General features: G+C 36.6%; 2 protein-coding genes across 2 annotated transcripts in view; one reads left to right on the top strand and one right to left on the bottom strand.

The window, feature by feature from the left end:
* Positions 1 to 14,542, bottom strand: part of cert (ceramide transfer protein) — a 90,457-nt gene extending 75,915 nt beyond the window's left edge. The window contains exons 1-4 of the mRNA XM_083130755.1: positions 14,081 to 14,542; positions 11,700 to 11,816; positions 5,353 to 5,464; positions 3,797 to 3,931 (exon numbers count right to left, since the gene is read on the bottom strand). Coding sequence (XP_082986881.1) covers positions 3,797 to 3,931; positions 5,353 to 5,464; positions 11,700 to 11,816; positions 14,081 to 14,305 — 589 coding nt within the window. The 5' untranslated portion in view covers positions 14,306 to 14,542. The remainder of the gene's footprint in view (positions 1 to 3,796; positions 3,932 to 5,352; positions 5,465 to 11,699; positions 11,817 to 14,080) is intronic.
* Positions 14,543 to 15,441: 899 nt separating this feature from the next.
* alien (COP9 signalosome complex subunit 2 alien) overlaps positions 15,442 to 23,239 on the top strand; it is a 43,921-nt gene continuing 36,123 nt past the window's right edge. The window contains exons 1-2 of the mRNA XM_083130757.1: positions 15,442 to 15,780; positions 19,848 to 20,042. Of these exons, the coding sequence (XP_082986883.1) occupies positions 15,727 to 15,780; positions 19,848 to 20,042 (249 nt within the window). The 5' untranslated portion in view covers positions 15,442 to 15,726. The remainder of the gene's footprint in view (positions 15,781 to 19,847; positions 20,043 to 23,239) is intronic.

Here is a 23,239-nt window from a genome sequence, read left to right as displayed (position 1 = left end):
CCCAGCATCGAATGACATGGGTACCTGGGGGAAACCCAGGGGGGTAAAGGCAGTGAGGGGCATGATGCTGATCACATCAGCCCCACTCACGATTGGATCAAGAAAATGTGGGGCATTACCCCCACACCCCCTATACACCTTCATGGCGTGGTGCTAAGCACAGGGGAGCACTTTACCTTTTATGTTGTTATCAAATGCAATCATGATCTTGATCTGTAATGTATTGTATTTCATCTAACACAGAACCATATTTATAGAAAAAAAAAATCTGTGTAGCGAATGAGCATTCAGAATAATGCATATTCATTGCCTGGCATGTAATCTGTCATAGTTTGTAATATACAGCATTTTTTTAGTGCATAACTATCCGAGCCCTAGTTACAACAGATACACCTGATAACGGGTAAATACTGACTGACTAAATTACAGGGGCAATTCTTGAACATTGATGCCCTATGATTTGTCTGCGTCGTACGGCAGTTACATCTGCATAGTTGAAATTTTAACAATAAATAAAAGGTTTTTCTACGCTACTTCCATTGAGGTTACTTCAGCGATATATAAAAATTATAATGTTGTAATCAAGCAGTTGTATGAAACCTGAAGATTCTTGTCTTGATGCCACCGATAAATAATAACACCTATATAGTATCACGATGAGAATAATAATGGCATCACCTAATCTAACAACTGATGAGCTCTATAGTAAGATAATTAATTACATCTGCTATGAATCAGGTTGAAATCGAAGTCATTATGTTTGTTTGTTTTATTATTGTAACTATCTGGGGGGGGGGGGGGAGGAAATGACTATAAACATAGACAGAACCCACACTTTGTGTACAACTTACACTTTACACAGTTCTAATATGTATATTTTCCATTTTCATGGTTTTTTGTTTAAGGACGAGCCTAATCCATCCACAGACTTGGTAGTCCAACAAACAAACAAACAAATGCAGCATAAGAGGCTGCACCTTGCAGAAAAGCTGTGCAACACTCTTGAAAGCAGAAAGTATTAAAAGTGATGCAGAGTGCAAAAAGCCATCTCTAGCCATCCCCCAAACAAAAAGCTAACGTGTGGTTGAACTTTTATCGAAGAGCCTTCTCCTACTGTTGTAGAAGAGGATCAACGAGAGGAGATAGCCACCATCACTGAAATAGCCCTGAAACATGGCTACACAGAAGCACAACTTTCCACTTGGTGCAGTAAAGTGGAAAATAGGCCAGGCACCCTAACCAGCCAAAATCAACCTCCCAACGGGCAATATAAATGGTTTGCCATCCCATCACATCCACCCGCATATCCAAAGCCCTTCTCCCATATGGCATCAAAGTAGCGCACAAACCCAATGTCAGAATAGCTGATAACAAACAAACACAAACAGTATACATTGGCAAGTCCATCACATCTGTCAATGAAAAAATCCAACAGCACCTAACAGATGCGAAAAATGCCCAACCCACTACTGGTCTTGCTAAACACATCAAATACAATAGCCATAAAATTCAAAAGGTAAAAGTCAAACACACTGCCCACACTCTCGTAGAAACCAAAATCAAGGAAACACATGCCATAATGCACTTCCCACACGAGCTAAACATTGACAGCAGACAGGCACACCACACTTGGATTCCCCTACTACAACAGTCAATGCCGGGAAATAGCAGACGACACGGACACAGACGTACAGTTAACAACAGCGCACCTAGCAGCAACCGGAGAACTACAAACAAAAGACGCATGCCAAGCAACAGAACAGCAAGTTCCAATGAGGATGATGGCAGCGGCCACACACGGAGTGAGTACTAGTTTCTCCGTATTTAAAGTTCATAAGCTGAAAAAAAAAGTAAGGAGGACTCATATCATCTCTTAGATAAAAGCTCCGATAAAAAAAAATTAAAAACTTTGAATCAAAAGCACAGATAAAAAATAATCTTCAAATGGAAAATTATTTAAAATGTGGCATACTGACCACCAACCACAAATTTTGAACACTAGGAAATTTGCGATTCCAAATTGTGGTTGTTTTGCATCACACTATGCTGCATTTCACAGGATGCACTTATAAAACAATGAGTTGCAACAATGATAAAGTTGTAAAAGTGGCTCATTATTCATTGTGTTGTCTTAAAGCACACAGTTTTGCTTTTTTAAGAACACATGAATCTAGCAATTTTTTCACTAGTGATTATTTAAGTGTAAAAACATGACAATCCTTGGAACAGAGTTTGCCATGCGTAACTGAATGGTGATGATCTTCCTGAAAGAACAGCAACATCTCTGCCCCGTTTCCCAAAGTTAAATTGATGCATGCTCAACAAAACCATACCATACATGTGGCATTTTAAATATTTTCAAACTCCATCTAATTTAAGTTTGCATTTCGTGATAATAACTTTGCACAGATGAAGAACCAAGGAACATCCTGACGAATGCTTGAATCTGGAAACTTTGATGTTGCTAGCATGTTCTTGCAACATTGTTCAATTATCTTCTCATTTTGTGCCGCAGGTGCACGTGATATTTTATTCATGAGTATCCTACCTAGCTGCATCTTGTGTCCAAGTCTTGTTTTCAGACTAAATAAATATGCGACATTTGAAAACCAACCTTCAGAAATAAATGTAACCTCTCACACTGGAAGTGACACAACAAGCTGCACATGTCATTTGGACTGGTCCATTTTCTCAATATCGTGCAAAAGGCAGGCAAAACGAACAGTGTAGCCCCAAAACCCAGTTGTACATGTATAACCGTAATTTGTCTGTGGCAGTGCCCTCAAAAATGGATCGTGAGGAGAAAGACATAATGAAATTGAAACTTAAGTAAACATAGTCATTATCTCCATGTTAAAATGTAGTTTGGTCTATCTTACCAACGCAGTGCTATATGAAAATGAAATAGATGACTGGGGGCTGCACAATATTTTACAAATATGTGTCTACGATTATTGCCACATTAAAATGATATTCCACTGTAAACGCGTGAGAGTAGCACGCTCAAACATGGGAGACTTGAACGAGTACGAGCGAGTGAAAATAATTTTCAAACTCTAATTTTCTACAGACTAGAAAGGGTCACTTTGGTCTAAAAGCTCCCTCAGACATCCTAAGATGAGCAGACCCAATGTAGTTCACATGATGTCATACACACCTAAAACGAAGTCTTACCAATGGCCTTGTACGACAGGGTACTTCTAAGTTTGAAGTCAACTTTTAACATTTCTATTTTACCTGCTATTAACCAATGTTGTGAGTCTTTTTAATGTTACAGATTCATTGGAAAGACTGAAGAAGGCCTAGGAAATGCATCCAAAACATTGTGCATTTATTTATTTACATTTTGAAGCCATCTCATATATTTAAAGAGGGCTTTTTAAAGTGGCAATCAACAACAACTTGAAATGCACACATGGGATGGTACATTAGAAATACTCTTATTCAGACCACAGGTACTTACAATCAACAATGAACAACGAACATTTTGTAGGGGTGAAGACATTAAAGAGGGGTATTTAGAACTGACAAGTCTTTCCCTTAAAATATATTTTTCTTTTTTTACAGTATGGGGAGCTATGAAAGAGTAGCATAAACCTGTCATGGAAACCTATACAACAACCGAGGGGTGACGTTGCGCAACGAGTTATTGTCATTGTTACAGTATTACTACTGTAATAACAAGCACAATTGTCAAGACTCCTTTGTTTCTATGAATTTCTGCAACTCTCATATAACAAAATGTGGTCTGTGTGCATGGGAACAAAAAAAAAAAAAATAATTCTGATCACAATACCTTGGCTTTCCTTTGCTGGTTCCTTTATTGATGCTGCAATTTCTGCACATGCATCAAAGTAACTCTGCAGTGTTTCTATCTGGTGACATAAGATATCACGAAATGTTTCCATCTCTGCCATCTTCTCTTTCAAGCCTATTTAAATAAAACAAAAAGCAAACATTAGAAATAAATTTAATTTTTACTGTAACTACAATGAAATATAAGAATGCTGCCTATTAAATAACAAAGAACATAATACTTATTTGTGTATGTTTGGAAAAATTGGCAGTTATACATAAAATGCTTTTAAAAATGAAACTATATTAAAATAATGTTGTTAAAAAAACTGCTTAGTTATCTTTTAAATGCAATTAGGTAAAAGCACACTTGAACACACATCCATATTTATCTATTTCCACATTAAGTCCTTGAGAAAGACTTACACACATGGTATCAAAAATACAGAAAAGACAAAGAACAATTCCCAACTGTCTATTTTATGTAATCGTTGTAAGAAATTGCAACAGCAAATCACAACTTTTGTATTATTCTTGCAAGTATAATATTTTGTAGTTAAGGCTGCAACTGTCCACCCGGTAGGAGTCGGACTGGAATTTGGGATGGCTGGTTTTGATTCCAGGGTTAGGTGATTTCACGTGAGAATTGAATTGTTGTTTTAAGTCCACTTTATGCAAAGATAGGCTAATGGGGACTGGACTTACAGTTTGAAGTGGGATCCAAAAGACTGTGCAATGTGCCTCCACCTGGTATTGTCTCCTTGATTACAAGGCAATTTCAGGTAAGAATTTGTTAGACCATGTCCCTGCATAAGGCAGTTCTAGGATTCACCGAGCCTCTCATAAAATGTGTAACTGCGGGAGGTGTGGCCAGAGCATGGTACTGACCACATCATATTCACAATCAGAGTTTGATGTCTATTCAAGATGGGGTATATTGCACTATGGTTCACATTCTGCTTTATTCTGTACAGCTCTCATTTGCCTATCACAAAGTAGGCTGCATAAATACAACAACATTATTATATTAAATATAACCCCTAAAAAACACACTTCAGAGGAAAAGTAAAGTATATTTTCAGAATAATCCTGGAAAGTAAAAATGTTCCAAGTTTTGGAATGTTTTACAATTTCCTGACTTTTTCAGGGTCTCCAGATGAGTGGAAACCTTGAAGATCAAATAAAATCTGAATCAAACATGTGTCCCTTTGATTACACGGTGTATGTAAATATATCATCAGTAATGGTTGGTTGGTTGATTTGGTGTTTTAAGTCCACTTTATGCACAGTAAGGCTAATCGGGACTGGACCTACAGTTTAAAGTGGAATCCGAACCACTTGTGCCTCCACCAGGTATCGAACCCGGGACCCCTTGATTACAAGGCGACGACGCTACCACTGTGCCATCAGGGAGGCTCTATATCATCAGAATGATCCAAGAATGCATTCTAAGAATTTCCTTTTCCTCTTCTTTAAACAAGAAAAGACAATACTTTCTTAAATATATTTTGTACACAACTATGAAGAGATAATAAAAAAATAAATTTGTATAATTACCTCTGCCTTTCTTGAAACTAGAAGATGAGGCTGCAGAGAGTGTTGCTGATGTCAGAGATATGGCGCTTCCATGCCTTTTAAGGCTGTTTTCACTTCCATAGCCTGATTCAGCCTGTATAGATAAAGGAATAAGTTATTTACCAAACAAGAAATTTTATATTAAATAAAACTTAAAGCATTTTTTTTTTCTGTAATATCAGAAAATCCTTTGCATCACTCTATCTCACAGATTCTCAAAGTGTGCTCAGCAAGGGTTACACGGCACTTTCTGTGAAAAATCCCTCGCCACACCATACATGTAAAGTCACCCACAACTTAGCAGGCACAAGAAAGCATGACCTAAACCCTGTACCACCTAACTGTAGACCAGGCGAACAAGAACTGTGGAAGTAGTGATGCGACGTGACTCCACCAATGAACAGTGAAGAGAAATGGGATTGCGTAATGGACAACTGCAGTTACCCGTTTTTTTCTGCTTCGATCTGTCAGTGTTGCAAACTTTTGAAAATGATAATACTGTACACACGTGGCAATCCGTATGATTGATTTAAGAATTTCTTAGGGAAACAGCTACTGCAATAAGATCGGTTAGCTTTGAAAAACTGATGACTTTGACTGTTCCTAGTACCTAGGAGCTGTTACCTTATAATTTGGTACATACAGGTGACGTACTACTTACAAATTTAAGCAGAAAATGCAACTCGACCAGGTCTCAAACCTGGGTCTCTGGCATACCATGCCATTGCTCAGCCAACCATGGTTTTGTGTGATTTTACACTGCTCCATCTAGATTTGCCAACTTTCAAGAACAAAATTCTGGGAGATTTCTTTTTCAGCCTTCAAACCATTTAGATTAAAATGTTCTGGAACACTAATGTCCTGAATATTACCGGTTTGTAGTCTTGCTACTGTGAATATATACTACGAATTTAAGTCTAAAGAAAAAAAGAAAAATTAGGCTCCCGCGTAGCCAAATGGTTAGTGCTCTCTCCTTTGGTGTAAGCAGTTCCAGGTTAAATTCCCAGTGGATACCCCCAAAATTATGGCATTAACCCAGCATCGTGAGAACAATCGGGGACCTACTTGAAAAGAAGTAGCGAGCTCCGGTCTCAAATGCTAGAAAACAGTGGCAATGGGACTCAATGTGCTGACCACACATCACGTAACGATAAAAGTTGCTCAGGCAGGTCATGGTCCTTAGAGGGCTGTTGAATATTGAGTTTAGCTTTTTAATGAAGAAAACTTGGGTGGAGAGAAATAAAAGTCTCGAGACTTTGATGCAACATTTTCTGCAGCTCTTCAGTAGGCACTTTCACCTTTATATTTCTCTCTCTCTTCCCATTAACTTAAACAATGACTTATTTATTCACAAGTCTTTTCAAGTCTTGAAAATAATATTGTGGAATTTAATTGTTCGGTTTGCAAATACATACCAAAACAAAAGGAAAAGATAATACTAAATCATGTTATGTTCTGTATTTTGGCCGTGGGGTCTTATGCTTCAGGGTTTCAGCTACGGGATGCATGTTGGTTCGAGTTTCCTGAGAGGGATGAGGGGGGCGTGTAACAACTTTTCTCGTGAGATTTTGGCTAGTGAATGAGGAAATTGGGAAGCCAAGAAGCAGTACCGTCACACAGTCATGGAAACCTACAATAATGACTGAGGTTGGGATTCATCGTGTGGACCACATGTTATCCCATAACGTGTTGGATGATCAACCACCCTTACAGAGGCATATGGAAGTGAGGCTGGCAGTCAATAGGTTGTCAAGACCTTTTACCATCCAGCACAGTGACCAACAGTATTATTTAAATTTTTCCTTGGGCAATCCCCATCACTAGCACAGAGCAACTTCAAGTCAGTCACCTGCACACAGCTTATAGGTGGAATGGATACTCAAGGCACAATAAACAAATCACCAGAGAGAGAGATGCATGACAGAACAAACAAATTAAGAAACCTGGACTTCTCACGAAACCAAGACAAGTGGCAGGGGAAAAAGCAATAATCAGACATCTTCTTTCAAAAACACGCCACGTCTATTCACACACCAATATAGAAAATCATAAAACTGATCAACCTGTCACCAAGCACCTCGCCAGGGAGAGGGCTAAGGGGGCTGAATCCCTCCCACCGAAATCCTACAGATATCTAACTTAAATAGTATATAGTGGTAATTAATTTTACTTCCTCAGGGGTTCTAGGGTTTCACCTTTAGATGGTGGCTGCTGATTAAGGGACGAGCACATTCCGAAAAAAAATCATTAGAAATTTTAGTATCCGCAAAACGTCTGAAATTCCTTTATTTTCTTCTTTTTCACATTGGTACTTACGTATTCTGCATTGCTAAGGATTCTTGAAGGTGGCATTTCGATTTCTTCATGAAAATAATTTCAATTTTCCACATATTGAGTAATTATTGTTAGTTCGTTTTTTGATTGAGTTACACACAATTTGGTGGGCAAATCTTGAGTAGTGTTGTCTATGATTAGTGGGTGTGCAGTGTTTCCAACCTTCTTCACCGAAAAATACCTACTTTCGTGTTACTGATTTTGTATTTCTTTCCATGTTCGAAAACCCCACCAACCATGCACAGATAGCCCCACAAACCATTCATAAATAGCCCCACGAACAATTCATGGATAGCCCCACGAACCATGCATGGCAAGGTTAGGTTAGGTTCGGTTAGGCAAACATAGTTAAAATTGTCATGTTCTTGGAAAACAATGGTGTGATTGGAAACACTGACCAGGGGTTACCTCATCGAACGCACGCAACATTTGGTTCACGTAGTAGAAGGACATAGAGGCAACAGCTTTCGTGCATTGGAGAGACATTAATCACCAAAAATGCATGATTTACCAGCGAAATAAATTAAGAGATGGGAAAAAAAACATTTCCACGACCTTTCAAAAGTGTACGGAAAGTCAGTTCGGTATGTACTTTCTCCTGAAAAATTGAAGAAATATGTTTTGCGGATACTAAAATTTTACAAAATTTTACCCTTCCTAACAAATTAGATTAGTTGACCCTTTTCCCCAATGGATGCACTAAATCAACACACTGGTTTTAATTGATGGTCAAAAAAATATAAATGGCACTGTTTTGTTTCAAACCTCCACTTACAAAATGTTTACTGGTATGACTTAAGATGACCGGACCCCTCTCCGATTTTCTTCATATTTGACATACTTACTAATTGAGACCTGCTAATGACGAATCTGAAGTTAAAATTTGTCTGAAACATCTAGAAATTGCAAAATAATTGAGAACCATTGACGCTAGCCCCACAAACCATTGACGTGTGGTTAGGTCAGTTTCGGTTAGGTTAGGCAAACATAGTTAAAATTTGGTGTCGTGGTAGTATATATATATATATTTCCTTGTGAAACAAAAAAAATTGCGAAAATAGATGGTTCCCATTCCGAAAACTAACGCCCTATTTTCGCTTATTTTGTAATTTCTAGACGTTTCCGACAACTTTTAACTTCAGATTCGTGATTAGGAGGCCTCAATTAGTGAGTATGCCAAATATGAAGAAAATCGGAGAGGGGTCCGGTCATCTTAAGTCATTCCTGTTATGAAAAACTAAATATGCTGACCAAGGCAGTAATTTATTTTATAAAAAACAAACTAAAAGTAACGTTTCAACCTTCTAGCAAGGTCTTCTTCAGACTCTGTATCAAGTACAAAAGTAAGAAGATACAAAAACAGGGCATTATATATATACACAAACATTACTCCCTCCAAACTATTAGAAAGTTGTTCTGGAACTTTGTAGCAGGTGGCTTTCCCTTGTCTACTGTACTTTCACCTAAAAGGCTAAACATATTTACTTCCATGTAGAATGTGGTTGGGCTTTATATCTCACGCTCTTTTTCCTTCATTTTTCTTCCTTCTTTCTCTCTTGTCCTTTCCACTCTTTCTAACACCTTCTTCCATTCTTTGTTTAACTTCAGTCCCCCATTCCAGTTCATTGTGTCTTCTTCACCTTTCTTCTCTATTTCCTTGGCTTCCTTCCATTTTCTCACTAGCATTCTCTTCTCCCTTCCTATCTGCTTAGCCTCATCCCACTCCATGTCATGTCCTATTTCTCTCGTGTGTTTAAATATCGCATTTCTCTCTCTCTTAAGTCGTACATCATCCCTATGTTGTTTCAACCTGTCCTTCAGCCTCTTTTTCATTCCTCCTATGTACACACACTGACATTCTTTACATTTTACTTCCTAGATAATCCCTTCCTCTTCTCTGTTTTCCTTTTTCTTGTTTGCTTGTCTTCATAGGGAGTAATGTTTGTGTGTATATATAATGCCCTGTTTTTGTATCTTGTTACTTTTATTTTCCTGTAGTTTACGGTTATTACAAGCATAAGAAAACAGTTTTTTCTTTGTGACGTTTCAGGAGAACACACGCTCCTTTCATCAGACATTTATTTTCATTTTGACTAAAGATACAGTTATAACAATGGTTAGTAATTTTTAAACAAAAAGAATCTGTTATATAATGGATGTTGTCAATGTTACATTGTTGTAATATAGCAACTTAACTGTGAAAAAAGCAGTCTATTTTATTTTTATTTTAGAATTTTTTAAATTATGAATTCCGAATATCATCAGGTAATTCAAATTCATCATTGTTTTCACAAAGTCTCTTGATGTTTTCTGTTACATTAAATTTTAAAGATGGTGGCTTACTCCATTTGTGAAAAAGAAAACTCCACACTGGATCTATGTTACCATTTTCATTATTTAATTTATTCCAGTGTTCTTCTGCAATGAACGAGGCTTCCCAGACATTCAACTCTGTGTTTCCCGTTAATCTTTTTAAAACCCTTCTCTTTTTAATCAAATGCTTCTCTTCGATGATATGAGTTGACAAACCTGTTCTTGGGTTTAGATTTATAATGTCCAAATCATGTTCGTGCCATCTTATTGCCATTTTCCTTGCTGTTTGTCCCACATAATCTTTTGAACATGAACAACTTATATTATATATTCCTGTGGTTTCCACATCTGGTAGCGAGTTTCTCATTTTGAATTCATTAAATGTACATTCCAAACTTCTTGGTGCTTTAAAAACAATTTTGAAATTAAAACTTTTAAAAATTTTTGCAATTTTATGTGAGAATCCCTTGTGGAATGGAATGCACACAAATTTCTTTTCAACAGATTTTTCAAATCAAAAAACAAGTTGCAAGAAAACTAAAGGAAAAGAGAAATACAGACAAAGATGAAAAATCTGTTGAAAAGAAATTTGTGTGCATTCCATTCCACAAGGGATTCTCACATAAAATTGCAAAAATTTTTAAAAGTTTTAATTTCAAAATTGTTTTTAAAGCACCAAGAAGTTTGGAATGTACATTTAATGAATTCAAAATGAGAAACTCGCTACCAGATGTGGAAACCACAGGAATATATAATATAAGTTGTTCATGTTCAAAAGATTATGTGGGACAAACAGCAAGGAAAATGGCAATAAGATGGCACGAACATGATTTGGACATTATAAATCTAAACCCAAGAACAGGTTTGTCAACTCATATCATCGAAGAGAAGCATTTGATTAAAAAGAGAAGGGTTTTAAAAAGATTAACGGGAAACACAGAGTTGAATGTCTGGGAAGCCTCGTTCATTGCAGAAGAACACTGGAATAAATTAAATAATGAAAATGGTAACATAGATCCAGTGTGGAGTTTTCTTTTTCACAAATGGAGTAAGCCACCATCTTTAAAATTTAATGTAACAGAAAACATCAAGAGACTTTGTGAAAACAATGATGAATTTGAATTACCTGATGATATTCGGAATTCATAATTTAAAAAATTCTAAAATAAAAATAAAATAGACTGCTTTTTTCACAGTTAAGTTGCTATATTACAACAATGTAACATTGACAACATCCATTATATAACAGATTCTTTTTGTTTAAAAATTACTAACCATTGTTATAACTGTATCTTTAGTCAAAATGAAAATAAATGTCTGATGAAAGGAGCGTGTGTTCTCCTGAAACGTCACAAAGAAAAAACTGTTTTCTTATGCTTGTAATAACCGTAAACTACAGGAAAATAATTCTATCATGCAAGCAATGCGTACATACAAGAAAAACTATTGTTACTTTTGTACTTCATACAGAGTCTGAAGAAGACCTTGCTAGAAGGTTGAAACATTATGTTTAGTTTATGTTTTTAATAAAATAAATTACTGCCTTGGTCACATATTTAGTTTTTCATAATCATGGAAACAAGGCTTAATCGTTCCTGTTTACTAATATAATGAAAACAAATACAATAACAACTTGCGTATTAAATAAATATGGTAGGTATGTAACATTTTTTGGCTCTTACCTTATACGTTTCCAAAACATCAACCCATCTCTGTTTTTCCTCAGGAGTTTCAGCTCTTAAATACCACACACAATCATTGACAGAAACATCAAAGCGACATTCGTCAAACTCATGAGGCTGTGAAAGAAAAAAATTATCTATCAATTTGAAAGAATAAAAATATCACAAATAAACTAACATTAATAATATAAGTTTCAAGTCTTTTTCACCGCTGTAACAACAAACTATGCCTTCACAATTGACTTATTTCTTAGGTGAAATTAGCTATAATTTACTTCTAATAATAAATTATTTTATAAACAAGCAATATCACACAGGAAAACATAATTTTTGAGTTCTTACTGCAAATGGATTATAGCAAGGACATTCAGTATGTAACATCGTTATTCGTACACAAAGAATTTCAGAGGAAAAAATGTCATATCTACTAGTAAATATAATCATTTGCATATGTACCTGGAAATTAATGTTAATGAAGGTTTCACCAACAAATGTCAATAAAAATGTATGTTCAAAGTGTATAAACAGAGCATATCATTTGTGTGAAAAGAAAAAACACGCTGTTTCATGCAACATTGTTATTCGTACAGGCAAGAGTTTCAATCTTCCTCGCATACAGCGCCACCGCTATTCGGGCGATTTCGTGCAGTTTGCAACTTCGTAACAAGTTTCAACATGCAGGCGCGCTCCCAGTCAAGCGGAATGCTGGCGTAGGTATTGTTGTAGGCCTATCGTCTATCTATCAGCATGTTCGAAATGGGCAAGGTGAAGGAACTTAGTTCCGATCTGAAGGATGTTATTATAAATTTGGCCTTTTGAGGTTATTTGTTAGAAAAATTGGACAAACAGTCAATAAATCACACTCCACAGTTCAATACATAGTAAATAAATTTAGAGAGGAAGGTTCAACACAGAATGTGCCGAGAAAACCAAAAGAGAGACTGTTGAATAAACGTGATGAACGCTTTATTTAAAAAGAGTGAGAGAAAACCCCCCGACTAAGTGTTCCTCATTTACGACCGTTAGTAGAAAATGTATGATTTAACAATATGGGGAGTTCATTCGATTACTTTCAAATTCGAGATTCACTAACTTTGGCCTCCTAATGATAAATCTCAAGTTGAAATTTGGCGCTGGCATATAGAAATTGTGAAATTATGTGCAATTATTAACGGTATGATTGTCGATACACTATTATGGTAGCCATTTTTGATGATGTGAACAATTGAAGATTGGTATTCATTACGCTGTCTACAGCATTGCAACATTGTTAATTTGCCACTTGGAGATCATCGATTGTGGAAGAATGGAGGAGGGAAGGAGTGAAAAGATCATTAATGTGGTGCAATTATTTAGTGACGATGAGGATATGGAGGGAGAAGAGGTTGTGGAATGCGGCTTTGAATAGAGGTAAGTTTGGCAATGGTGCGGTTCCCAGAGTGTTGTGCCGAAAGTTATACCAGTTGCAATGGTGCGGTTCCCAGAGTGTTGTGCCGAAAGTTATACCAGTTGCATGGAGTGTTCATTTGTATGTGAGAAAATGGTGTGTTGCTTAGTGTCGATTGTATGTTTGTTGAACGAATCATTGACGGTAAGGATAGGTTACGTTAATTTTAATAACGGAAATATCTCCAATTTGTTTCAAATTTGGTATACTTACTAATTTTGGTCTTGTAATCATGAATGTGCAGTTGCAATTTGGCGCTTATTTGGGGGCAGGTGACTCTTGGCAATTTCTAACATGCCCTTAAAAAGGGACTCTAATAGTGAAAGCCGGAGCGTAGCGTAGCGGAGGCGGGGCCGCAGTAGGTCAAACATGAATTGGCTAATATGGAATGTGCCCAAACTACTACAAACATCAGCTCAAAATCCAGACTTAAATACCATTGAGCATCTATGGGCAATTTTGAAAAGGAGAGTCTATAAAGCAGGCATCAAGTCCAAACAAGAGTTGAAAACTGTTGTGCAAGCAGAGTGGAATAAAATAAGCTCTGAAACATGTTGGAAACTGGTTAATTCTATGAAGAACAGGTGTCAAGCAGTAATTAAAGCCAAAGGATTGGCATCAAAGTATTAGAACTGTCAGTCAATTTGTTCTGAATATACTTTTTCTCATATATTATTAAGTGTACGAATAGAAAAGTTGTACAAAAAATGGCATGTTTCTCTTTCAGTTTCATTTCATTTATTATTGTCATTGGTTATACATAATTTGGGCAAGATTTTACGTTCCTAATGATATTAGTTATTGAATTGTAAAGAAACAATTTCAAAAGAGTGTATTTCCTTTCAGATATTAAAGCATTTTCTTTGAAAATCCGTGTGTACGAATAAGAATGTTACATACTGTATGACACTGAGTAATGATAATTTAAACTTACCTTTATCGTTGCTTTGAACAAACTAATTGCGCCTCTACATCCAAAGCTGGTATCTTGTTCGGATTTATAATACGATAATGTTCCATCCTTCAAAACGATGAAACGACTTTGCCAACCATGTATATAATTGGTCCACTTACTGAGAACGCCCTGAATCTCGGAACGATAGCCGTTTTCATAGTCTTCATCTTCGTCACTAAAATTTGGGCTATGATCGTTTGACATTTTTTCGCTGCTACAGTCTTGTAAACTTTGTAACCATGTCACCAAATATAAAGGATATATTTACACGACCTTTCAGTAACAAGAAAAATATTGCACAAGTACATTCACAATTGCAATTTCAGCTAGTACCAAAGGGTGCCATATTGACTGTTGATCACGTCCCTGAACATTTGAAGAACGAAAATAATTACTGCCAGAGGCCGCCTTATGCTACGTAGCTGGTACGCCTCCAACAACACCCAATGTTCGGACAGGTTGACCACTACAATAAGCTAGCTAGATGCTGCTGCGCAGTTGCTTTCCCACTGATGCAAAAGAAAATAACACATGACAATCAATCTACTTTCGCACCAGGGACAATGAGTCAGCGGATAAATATAAATAAAGATCAGTGGCGGCGATTAGGAAGTGCAGTTGCCTCTACTTTTGCCCCCGCCCGCACTATGCTAAATTTATCTACCAGGGAAAGTAAGCTGTTCGCAATCATGTTGTCTAATGACTAATAAACTATTCTATTCTATTATATTCTTACCCTCCTGGTTTTGGAACCTAAAAAACGCTACTGAAGAGGATAAAGATTGTATGATTTCGTCGCCAGAACGTTCGTCAGGCGAACTCGGCAGTGTGTACATGCATGGTACATGTTAGGCAGAAACCGGTTGCGCAATCTTAGGTGATAGGAATACGTCCTCCATCAGTCCATCTCCTTTCTTTCTATTTCGAGTAGGGAGTAAGAGAGAATGAACAGAGCATTGCGACTTTCAATTGTTAATATGCTCGTGCTACTTATCAACTCAGCATTCAACACATGCTATGGGCATCTAACGAGTACCTCAAAAATGCCCTAACATTGAGTGCTACTGACTGGAGACAGTAAATTTTACGATTACTAATGAAATTACTGTCGAACCAAGGATAATTCTTGGTCGAACATCGTTATTTTTTTTATTTTTCTGGATCCTGTACATACGTAGACACCAACTCTTTGTAAAAAAAATATTTGCGTTTGAATTTTGATTCTCGCTCATTGCCTCTTATCCATTATTTGATTTTTTAATGGGTTTGGTGGTATTTATTCAGAAATTAATCAATTTGAATAGTAATGTAACCTCTTCGGTGAAGTGAACGGAGATATATGTGGTACTTGTCGAATTAGTTGTTATACACTATTTCACCCCATGTGTTATCTGATAAGAGATAAAGTATCGTTTGGCAGTTGTTTTTTTGAACTCTAAATTCAGAACTGATACGTAATAGCTCAAATAGTTTAAATTTTAAAGGTTTTATCATAGATATGAAGGAAATATATAACGTTTTCTGCCCATATCAAATTACACTTTTCGTTACGTAACCTGCACAAACATATTCCTTTTGCATACCGTTCTTCTCTTGTTAGTAGTCTGACATTAACTACATCCAAAATGTCGGACGTCGAGAATGATTTTATGTGTGATGATGAAGAAGATTATGATTTGGTGAGTGTTTGATATAAAGAAGTGTATTCATTGGTAGTTAATCCAGAGTGTTTGTTAAACATGTACAGTCTTTGTGACAAATTCTAAATTTGGGAAATACATCAAAAAATATTATTGTTTGTGGTTTCATGTTTAGTGCGAATGTAGTTTTCTAACCGTAGTTCGTTATTGAATTTACTAGTTTATATACAACTCGCTGTATATGTATCGTACATGTATAATGTATTTTGAATTACTGAACTGAACATCCAAGGGATACGATAGAACTGCTCTATAATGAGACTTTACACTGTTACTTCTGGATTTCCAGAACCGGCGTTTTATCACGCCTCTGGCGTGTTAATTCCGTTGAGATGAAATGTTTATTTTTTCTATGAATTGTACAATGGGACGGATGATTTCTAATTAGTTTAATGCAGTTTAAACAGTGAATTATCTTCAGGTATTTAATTATAAGTATCGAGTAGCAATGAAAATTGTAAACCGAAATATTCAAGGTCTTACGAGAAGGTATTAGACCTTAGGCTCTCGATCTCTTCCGTTTTGGTATGGGAATGAATCGTGTGCCTGATTTTAGTTTTCATGAAAGAATTAGGTTTGTGTTAACATCTGTCAACTGGCTTCTTTGTATAGAAATAACTTTAATTTACGAAAATCGGTTGAGGAGAACGAGTGAGTTTAAGTACCGGTAAAAGTAACAACTGTTCTTGTGCATGGAATAAATTATATAAGGTAAGCAATATATATACATATACAACTAAAATTATGTACCAAACAGTGTTCAGCTATTTTGAAGGCACTTCCAGGAAGAAAGAGGGATAATAGTTAAGTTCATTAGATAGATGATGAAAATTTAGAGATTCACGAAAAAAGCAGAGAGGATATTTCACTTCAGTAATGCGAGGAGAAAAACAAATGATGACGATAAATCTCTAAGACTTGTCGACACCAATGAATAGCCCCGTCTAGTTGGCTGCACTTTTTGACACTGCAGTGCAGGTGTATATAGTGTCAGGGTGGTGCAAGGAAATGACATTCAACCAACTAGACGAAAAGCGGGAATGACTTGAGATGACCGAACCCCTCTCCGATTTTCTTCATATTTGACATACTCACTAATTGAGGCCTCCTAATCACGAATCTGAAGTTAAAATTTGTTCGTCACGTCTAGAAATGGCGAACCATTGGCGCTAGCCCCACGAACCATTGCCATGTGGTTAGGTTAGTTTCGATTAGGTTAGGCAAACATAGTTAAAATTTAGTGTCGTGGTAGTATCAGGATCTAGAAATTGGAAATAATTGCGAACCATTGACGCTAGCCCCACGAACCATTGGCACGTGGTGAGGTTAGTTCGGTTAGGCAAACATAGTAAAAATTGTGTGTCGTGGTAATATCAGAAATATATATATACCTATATATATTTGGTTGTGAATAAAAAAAAATCGCGAAAATCGACAGTTTCCATTCCGAAAACTAATGCCTCATTTTCGATTATTTTGCAATTTCTAGACGTTTCCAACAAATTTTAACTTCAGATTCGTGATTAGGAGGCCCCAATTAGTGAGTATGCCAAATATGAAGAAAATCGGAGAGGGGTCCGGTCATCTCAAGTCGTTCCGAAAAGCGTTGTTCAAGTTCAGAATATTCAACAAATGCCTCTCTGCTGCTTTAAACGATCACTTGATTAGTTAGCATGCACCACGTGACCATACACCGGTCCGGAAGATAGTGCAGACACCAAATACACTACATGAGTCCAAATCAAGCTTCGGTGCAAAGAGAGTCAAAGAGTGCAGCCAACTAGACGGGGCTAATATGTACACCGTTGGAGTCTAGCATTAAATTTGATTCGGTAACAGTTTGTTATATTGGAGATACATTAAAATTGGATATTTTGTGTTTCTCATGGTTCGTACTTACGAATTGTGTATTGCAGAACATACTTCAAGGTGCCATTATGCTTTTTACATGAAAACAAACACAATTTTTCACATAGAGAGTATTTTTTGTTATTCCTTTTTTCGCTTCCCTAACACACAATATGGTGGGCACACGTTGACTACCGTGTCACCACCTATGCAGTGTTTCCAACCTTATTCACCGAAAAATACCTACAATCGTGTTCGTCACGTGTGCAAATTGCACCTTATTCACGTCTAGTTGGCGGATAGCCCCACAAACCATTTCTGATAATGTTAGGTTTGGTTAGGTTAGGCAAGCATAGTTAAAAAAGGGGGGGGGTTGGAAACACTGACAGGGGGTTACATCATCAAACGTATGGAGCATCCGGTTCACGTAGGAAAGCAATGGCAATTGTGCGTCGGTGAGATATTTCTCTTGCAAAATACATGATTTCCCGGTCAAATAGATTCCACGATGAAAGAAAATAGCTCTACGAATGTTAGAAACCTTAGTCAAACTCATTTCCGTAAGTAGTTTCTTGTGTAAAAATGAAGAAATTAGTCTCCGATATAACGAACTGTTACCGTTGATTCACCACCATGGTGGCAAAATACAAGTTACACCAGGACAGTAACCAAAAGTGGCAAGTAAATCACTCTTGTAATTTTCAATGTTGAGTTTGTTTGGTTGTAATACAGAATCACTCTGACATAAAAAGAAATGCAAAGTTAAAAAGTGAATGAACATCCATTAATTGTCATTTCAGTGGAAGCTCTGTAGGGTACTTTGACTTTCAATCACATGCAAGATATTTGTCGATGGTGTTTTGTTTCCTGCATCATGTTGGACATTGCTAAAATTACGTTTCCAAATAAGGATCCAACAAACTCACTTTTGCATTCCCTCAAATGTAAACCACATTTAGTCAACCCTGTTACCTTTCCCATGCTGGTGATCACATGACAATTCCTCTGCGAATTGTGTTGCTTGCTTGCATTCTCATGTAGCTTATCCATGGCATGACTTCTGCGAAACATGGCGGTGACAGTAGCTAGTGACAGTGCAAGTTTGTTTCTGCTAGAAGGGTCAATGTTTGATAAGTGTGGTAACAGTAACAACTTATGCCAAACATGGCTTATCCACCAAAGTGTCTTACTTTCATTATTGTAAATTATTTGGAGATGGTGTAGTTCACTTCATATAATCTTCTACATCCATTGTATAAGTATTTTAATTCCTCTTTTAGTGTGGGGAAGCACATTTTACATCCTTGTATATTGTCAAAAAAGCAAATAAGAAAGACTCATCAGTACCTTTGAAAAGAGAAAGATTATTCGCATAGCATTTGGAAATTGAGAATTTTAATATTATAATAACAATGGTATAAATAGTTACAGGTTATGGTTATTATTGAACAAAGGAAATCCAAAGTGAAGCAAAAGTCAGGTTTCATAGGAAATTAAATATGTGCCTTGGTGGTGATCCTGTCTTTGAGATGGTAACATAAAACCCATGGCGTAACAGCCCGTGAGGGCCAGGAACGACCTACCGACTTCCGGTCTCACTCCCACCTGCCAAGGCTCAGTTATGGGGTGACGTGTGGTCAACTAAAATAACCCCAAGTCATCGTTTTAGGTTTCAATGACTGGGTTATGCTTCTCAATCATAGCTCCCTAATTTCCTGACGATGGTGGGTGGCCACTAGTCCCATACACAGGCTGAAATCTCAGAGAAAAGTTGTTATGCTTCCCCCAGGAGACTTGAACCTGTGCTCATCGCTCATCTTGTAGCCGGAGCCCAAAGAGTGATGCCTTAGTCTGCAGGGTGCGGGACTTCTTTGAGGTGGTCCAGGCTCTTAATTGTCTTAGTGTATGCAATGACTTTTATGTGTTCTTACAAGTAAAAATGAGGACCATTTACCTAGATAACCTGACTTTTCCCTCACCCTGCATTTAATATATTTTTTCGAGTAATAGTTCTGCCAGGACTGTGTGGCTACTACGTAAACAATCTGCAAACATTTTTAATGTTGATAATGGTGTAACAATCTGGTACAGAAATAAGCTTGTTGGAATGTCATATGCATTAAATTATCACTAGAGGTATGTTGTTACTGTGAATATTATCCATATTATATTTTCAATTTTGAATTTCTCTTTTATAGGAATATTCGGAAGATAGTAACTCGGAACCAGATGTAGATTTAGAGAACCAGTACTACAATTCTAAATCATTAAAGGAGGAAGACCCAAAGGCTGCTTTAACTTCATTCCAAAAAGTCCTAGATTTGGAAGGAGGGGAGAAGGGAGAATGGGGTTTCAAAGCTCTAAAACAAATGATAAAAATCAACTTCAAATTGGTAAATATTCCTTTTATTTTAAATAATTATTAACCAAATTAAGGAAACCCATTTTTCTTTGATGCATATCATCAGCATTTTTGTATCGTCATTATTATTATTATATAATGGGGATGAGATATTAATTGGTCAGATTATAGCATAGTGACCAACCGTACCCCCTTGAAAATTCCAACTTTTTTTTTCTTTCAAAGTGCAGGTTTCGATGTTTTAAAATACTGGAAAGTGATTTTAACATGCAGAAACCACAAATAAGCAAGATTTTTAATCTTCGCAAATTAGCCAAAAGTGGCACAAGAAGCGATGTAAAATAAAGCATTCAATCAATCAATAGCAAAGAGGAAGGAGATCAAAAAGAAAAGGAAAAAGAGAATGAAAAAATCGAAAATGCAAAGGTAAAGTACGTTGGCATCCCTTACTATCAAATCGTATCCGAAAAATTCGGAAAAATAACGAGAGATTTCGGGATCGTGTGCGGGATGAAAGCCCCAAAGAATGTGGAAAAATACTTTACCGATTATAAGAAAGGAAAGACGACAAGGGAAATACCGGAAAAACAGAAGGGAGTTTATCGAATAGAATGTCAATGTGGGAAGGAGTACATAGGACAGACTGGTCGAAATATGGGTAAAAGATGGAGCGAACATGAAAAAGATATGAGAGAAAAAGGTTCTAAAACAGGTCTCTCAGAACACATTTTGGAAAGCGGACATAGAATCACAAAAAAGGAGATAATTAGAAAAGAAAAGAGGTAGTTAGGAAGAAATCTGTATGAAACAGCGAATATTTGTAGAGGGTGGAAGAATAATCTTAATGGGAATGAAGGAAATTTAGAAGAAGGGTGGATCAATTTCCTCAAAAAATGGGACGAAGCCTGGAAGATTGCACCCAATATCGGTTTCCACGTCACTCCGGAAGTTATCCAAGCTGCCCGGGAAGAACGTGAATTTACGTTGGATTTGTGACGTGATAAGGGGAAATGAGAAAATAAAGGGGGGAGGAAAACATTCGTGGAGAACTGACCTTCATGTAGATTAGGAAGCACAGTTGGGCAGGAATGGCCGAACCTGCAAGTTGTATATAGTGATACATGCAGGTTTTTTTAGTATTTTAACATGAGAATACGTTTATTGTGCAAGTTTTTTAGTGAACAACGAGCTTTTTATATACATCTAGGGCAAAGATATAATATTTTAAATGTATCCACACCAACCCTTGTCCACAATCCTTATATTACATTTCGACGTGTTACTATGCTAAGTACCTAGTTTTTTCATATGAACCTGAAGAAGGAGATAGTTAATCTCCGAAACGTAGTTCTACAGAAAGAAAAATAGGAACAACATACTCGCATATGTAAGTACAGTTTTTAACGTATTTTTTATATTCAATCAATCAATCAACAACTCACCATGTAGGTAACGTGGGCTGCGGGTCCCACTCGTCGCACGAAGGTTAAACACCTTCATGTTATGATGTCATCTAGGTTTATTACATTACCATGAAAAATAAATATGCAATGTATTTGTGCTAATGGAACCAAACCTAACTAGCCTAACCTGACAACATAGGCAATCCTCGTCTGACGTCTGAACGAGAGGTTGCCGTAGTGTTGTGTGATGAGAGACCCCTGTTGGAAGACGAAGGTGTTTATCTTTCATGGGATGAGTGGGACCCCCAGCCCACATTATCTACAGGTCACGTGCTCTGTACCCGGTCTCTGATGTCAATCACGCTGTACATGACTTCATATATCATACACATAAAATCGCTAATTAAAGTTAGAAAGAGAAAGGGTATTTTACATATCGTGAATTTATTTGAAATTTCTATTGTGTCCTACCCGTGACACCAAAAACCAATGAATTTCTTCTTTAACTGTTGCATTTCCCCTTCAACTCCACTAGAATATTCCAAGGTCAGTGACCTTCACTTTTTGTCTTAAATGCTTTATTTTTCATCACTTGAAAATTCACAGAAATAAAAATATGTTTTTATCAAGCAAATAGCTAGTGTTTCTTCTGTCCCACCCGTGACACAAAATTATTCACTTATAACTATAAATCTTGAATAGTATTTTAAGGGCAGTTATGTTTAATCAACAGTGTTAGGTTTCACATTTCATTGCACAGAAACTGTAAGAAAAATGTTGCTTAACTATCAGTACAATAGTTACTTTAATATAAAAAATGTAATCCATCTGTCCCACCCGTGACAATGAAATGTCCCTATAAATAACCTGAAATTTAGAGCAAAATTCTGCCATTTTGTTATTTCTAAAGATGCAGATATGTAATTGATATCTTCTGATTTTATAAAGTAATAACCAAATATAAAGAGTTCCTTTTTCAAAGGAAAAAACATTGCAGTATCTACCTATAATAATTAAGGATGTTATAACTATTTATGTTCTTCAAGAGACATTTGCAAATTTATATTTGATCGGTAGAATATTGGTATCACTAAATATTAATTTGGTATATAATCAGTATCGGCAAAAAATTCATGTCTCTTCATATTTTTCCATCTAGTCTCCTCAATGGTGTAGTGATAATGTCATCACCTTGTAATCGAGTAGTCCCAGGTTCGATACTTGGTGGAGATGCATGGTGGTTCGGATTCTACTTTAAACTGTGGATCGAATCCTGATTAGCCTATTGGTGCATAAATTAGTTTATGCTTTTAAATAAGCTTGCGAGTTTATTCAGAACTCTCTTGGGTCATTCTATGTGAAATCAACAAATGAAGAGACACTTTTCAACCTTACATTTTGTTTATTTGTTTGTAATTTGGGATACTGAAAGGGCCACCTGAGGAGGTAGGAGAATATGCAAGATGTCTTGAAGGGCTCTTTCACATGAGATATTATATTCCTGTGTGGGAAGCATATAGTGTAGTGCATGTTTAGCTTTTTCTAGTCTAGTTATTGAGGGGAGGTGTTCATCACATGTGCACTTGTTTACTTTGTCTTTAATCATCATCATCTCATCAATTTTTAATTTACCCAGTACTATATGGTATTGCGATGGCAAACAAGTTTTCCAGGCCAAACATGTGGCATTTTCAGCTACACATGACACTCGCACCATTGTACAGCCTGAACAGTGCAAGCTGAATTGAAAATTCAAGCACTCTAGATTGAAACTTACCTATTCCCAACAACTTTTCCCTATTTTCATTTTTCGCTAGGTGCACTA

This window comes from Lepisma saccharinum, chromosome 11 (genome assembly GCF_977018435.1).
Source record: "Lepisma saccharinum chromosome 11, izLepSacc3.1, whole genome shotgun sequence".
Lineage (NCBI taxonomy): Eukaryota > Metazoa > Arthropoda > Insecta > Zygentoma > Lepismatidae > Lepisma > Lepisma saccharinum.
This window is presented reverse-complemented; position numbering and strand designations above follow the sequence as displayed.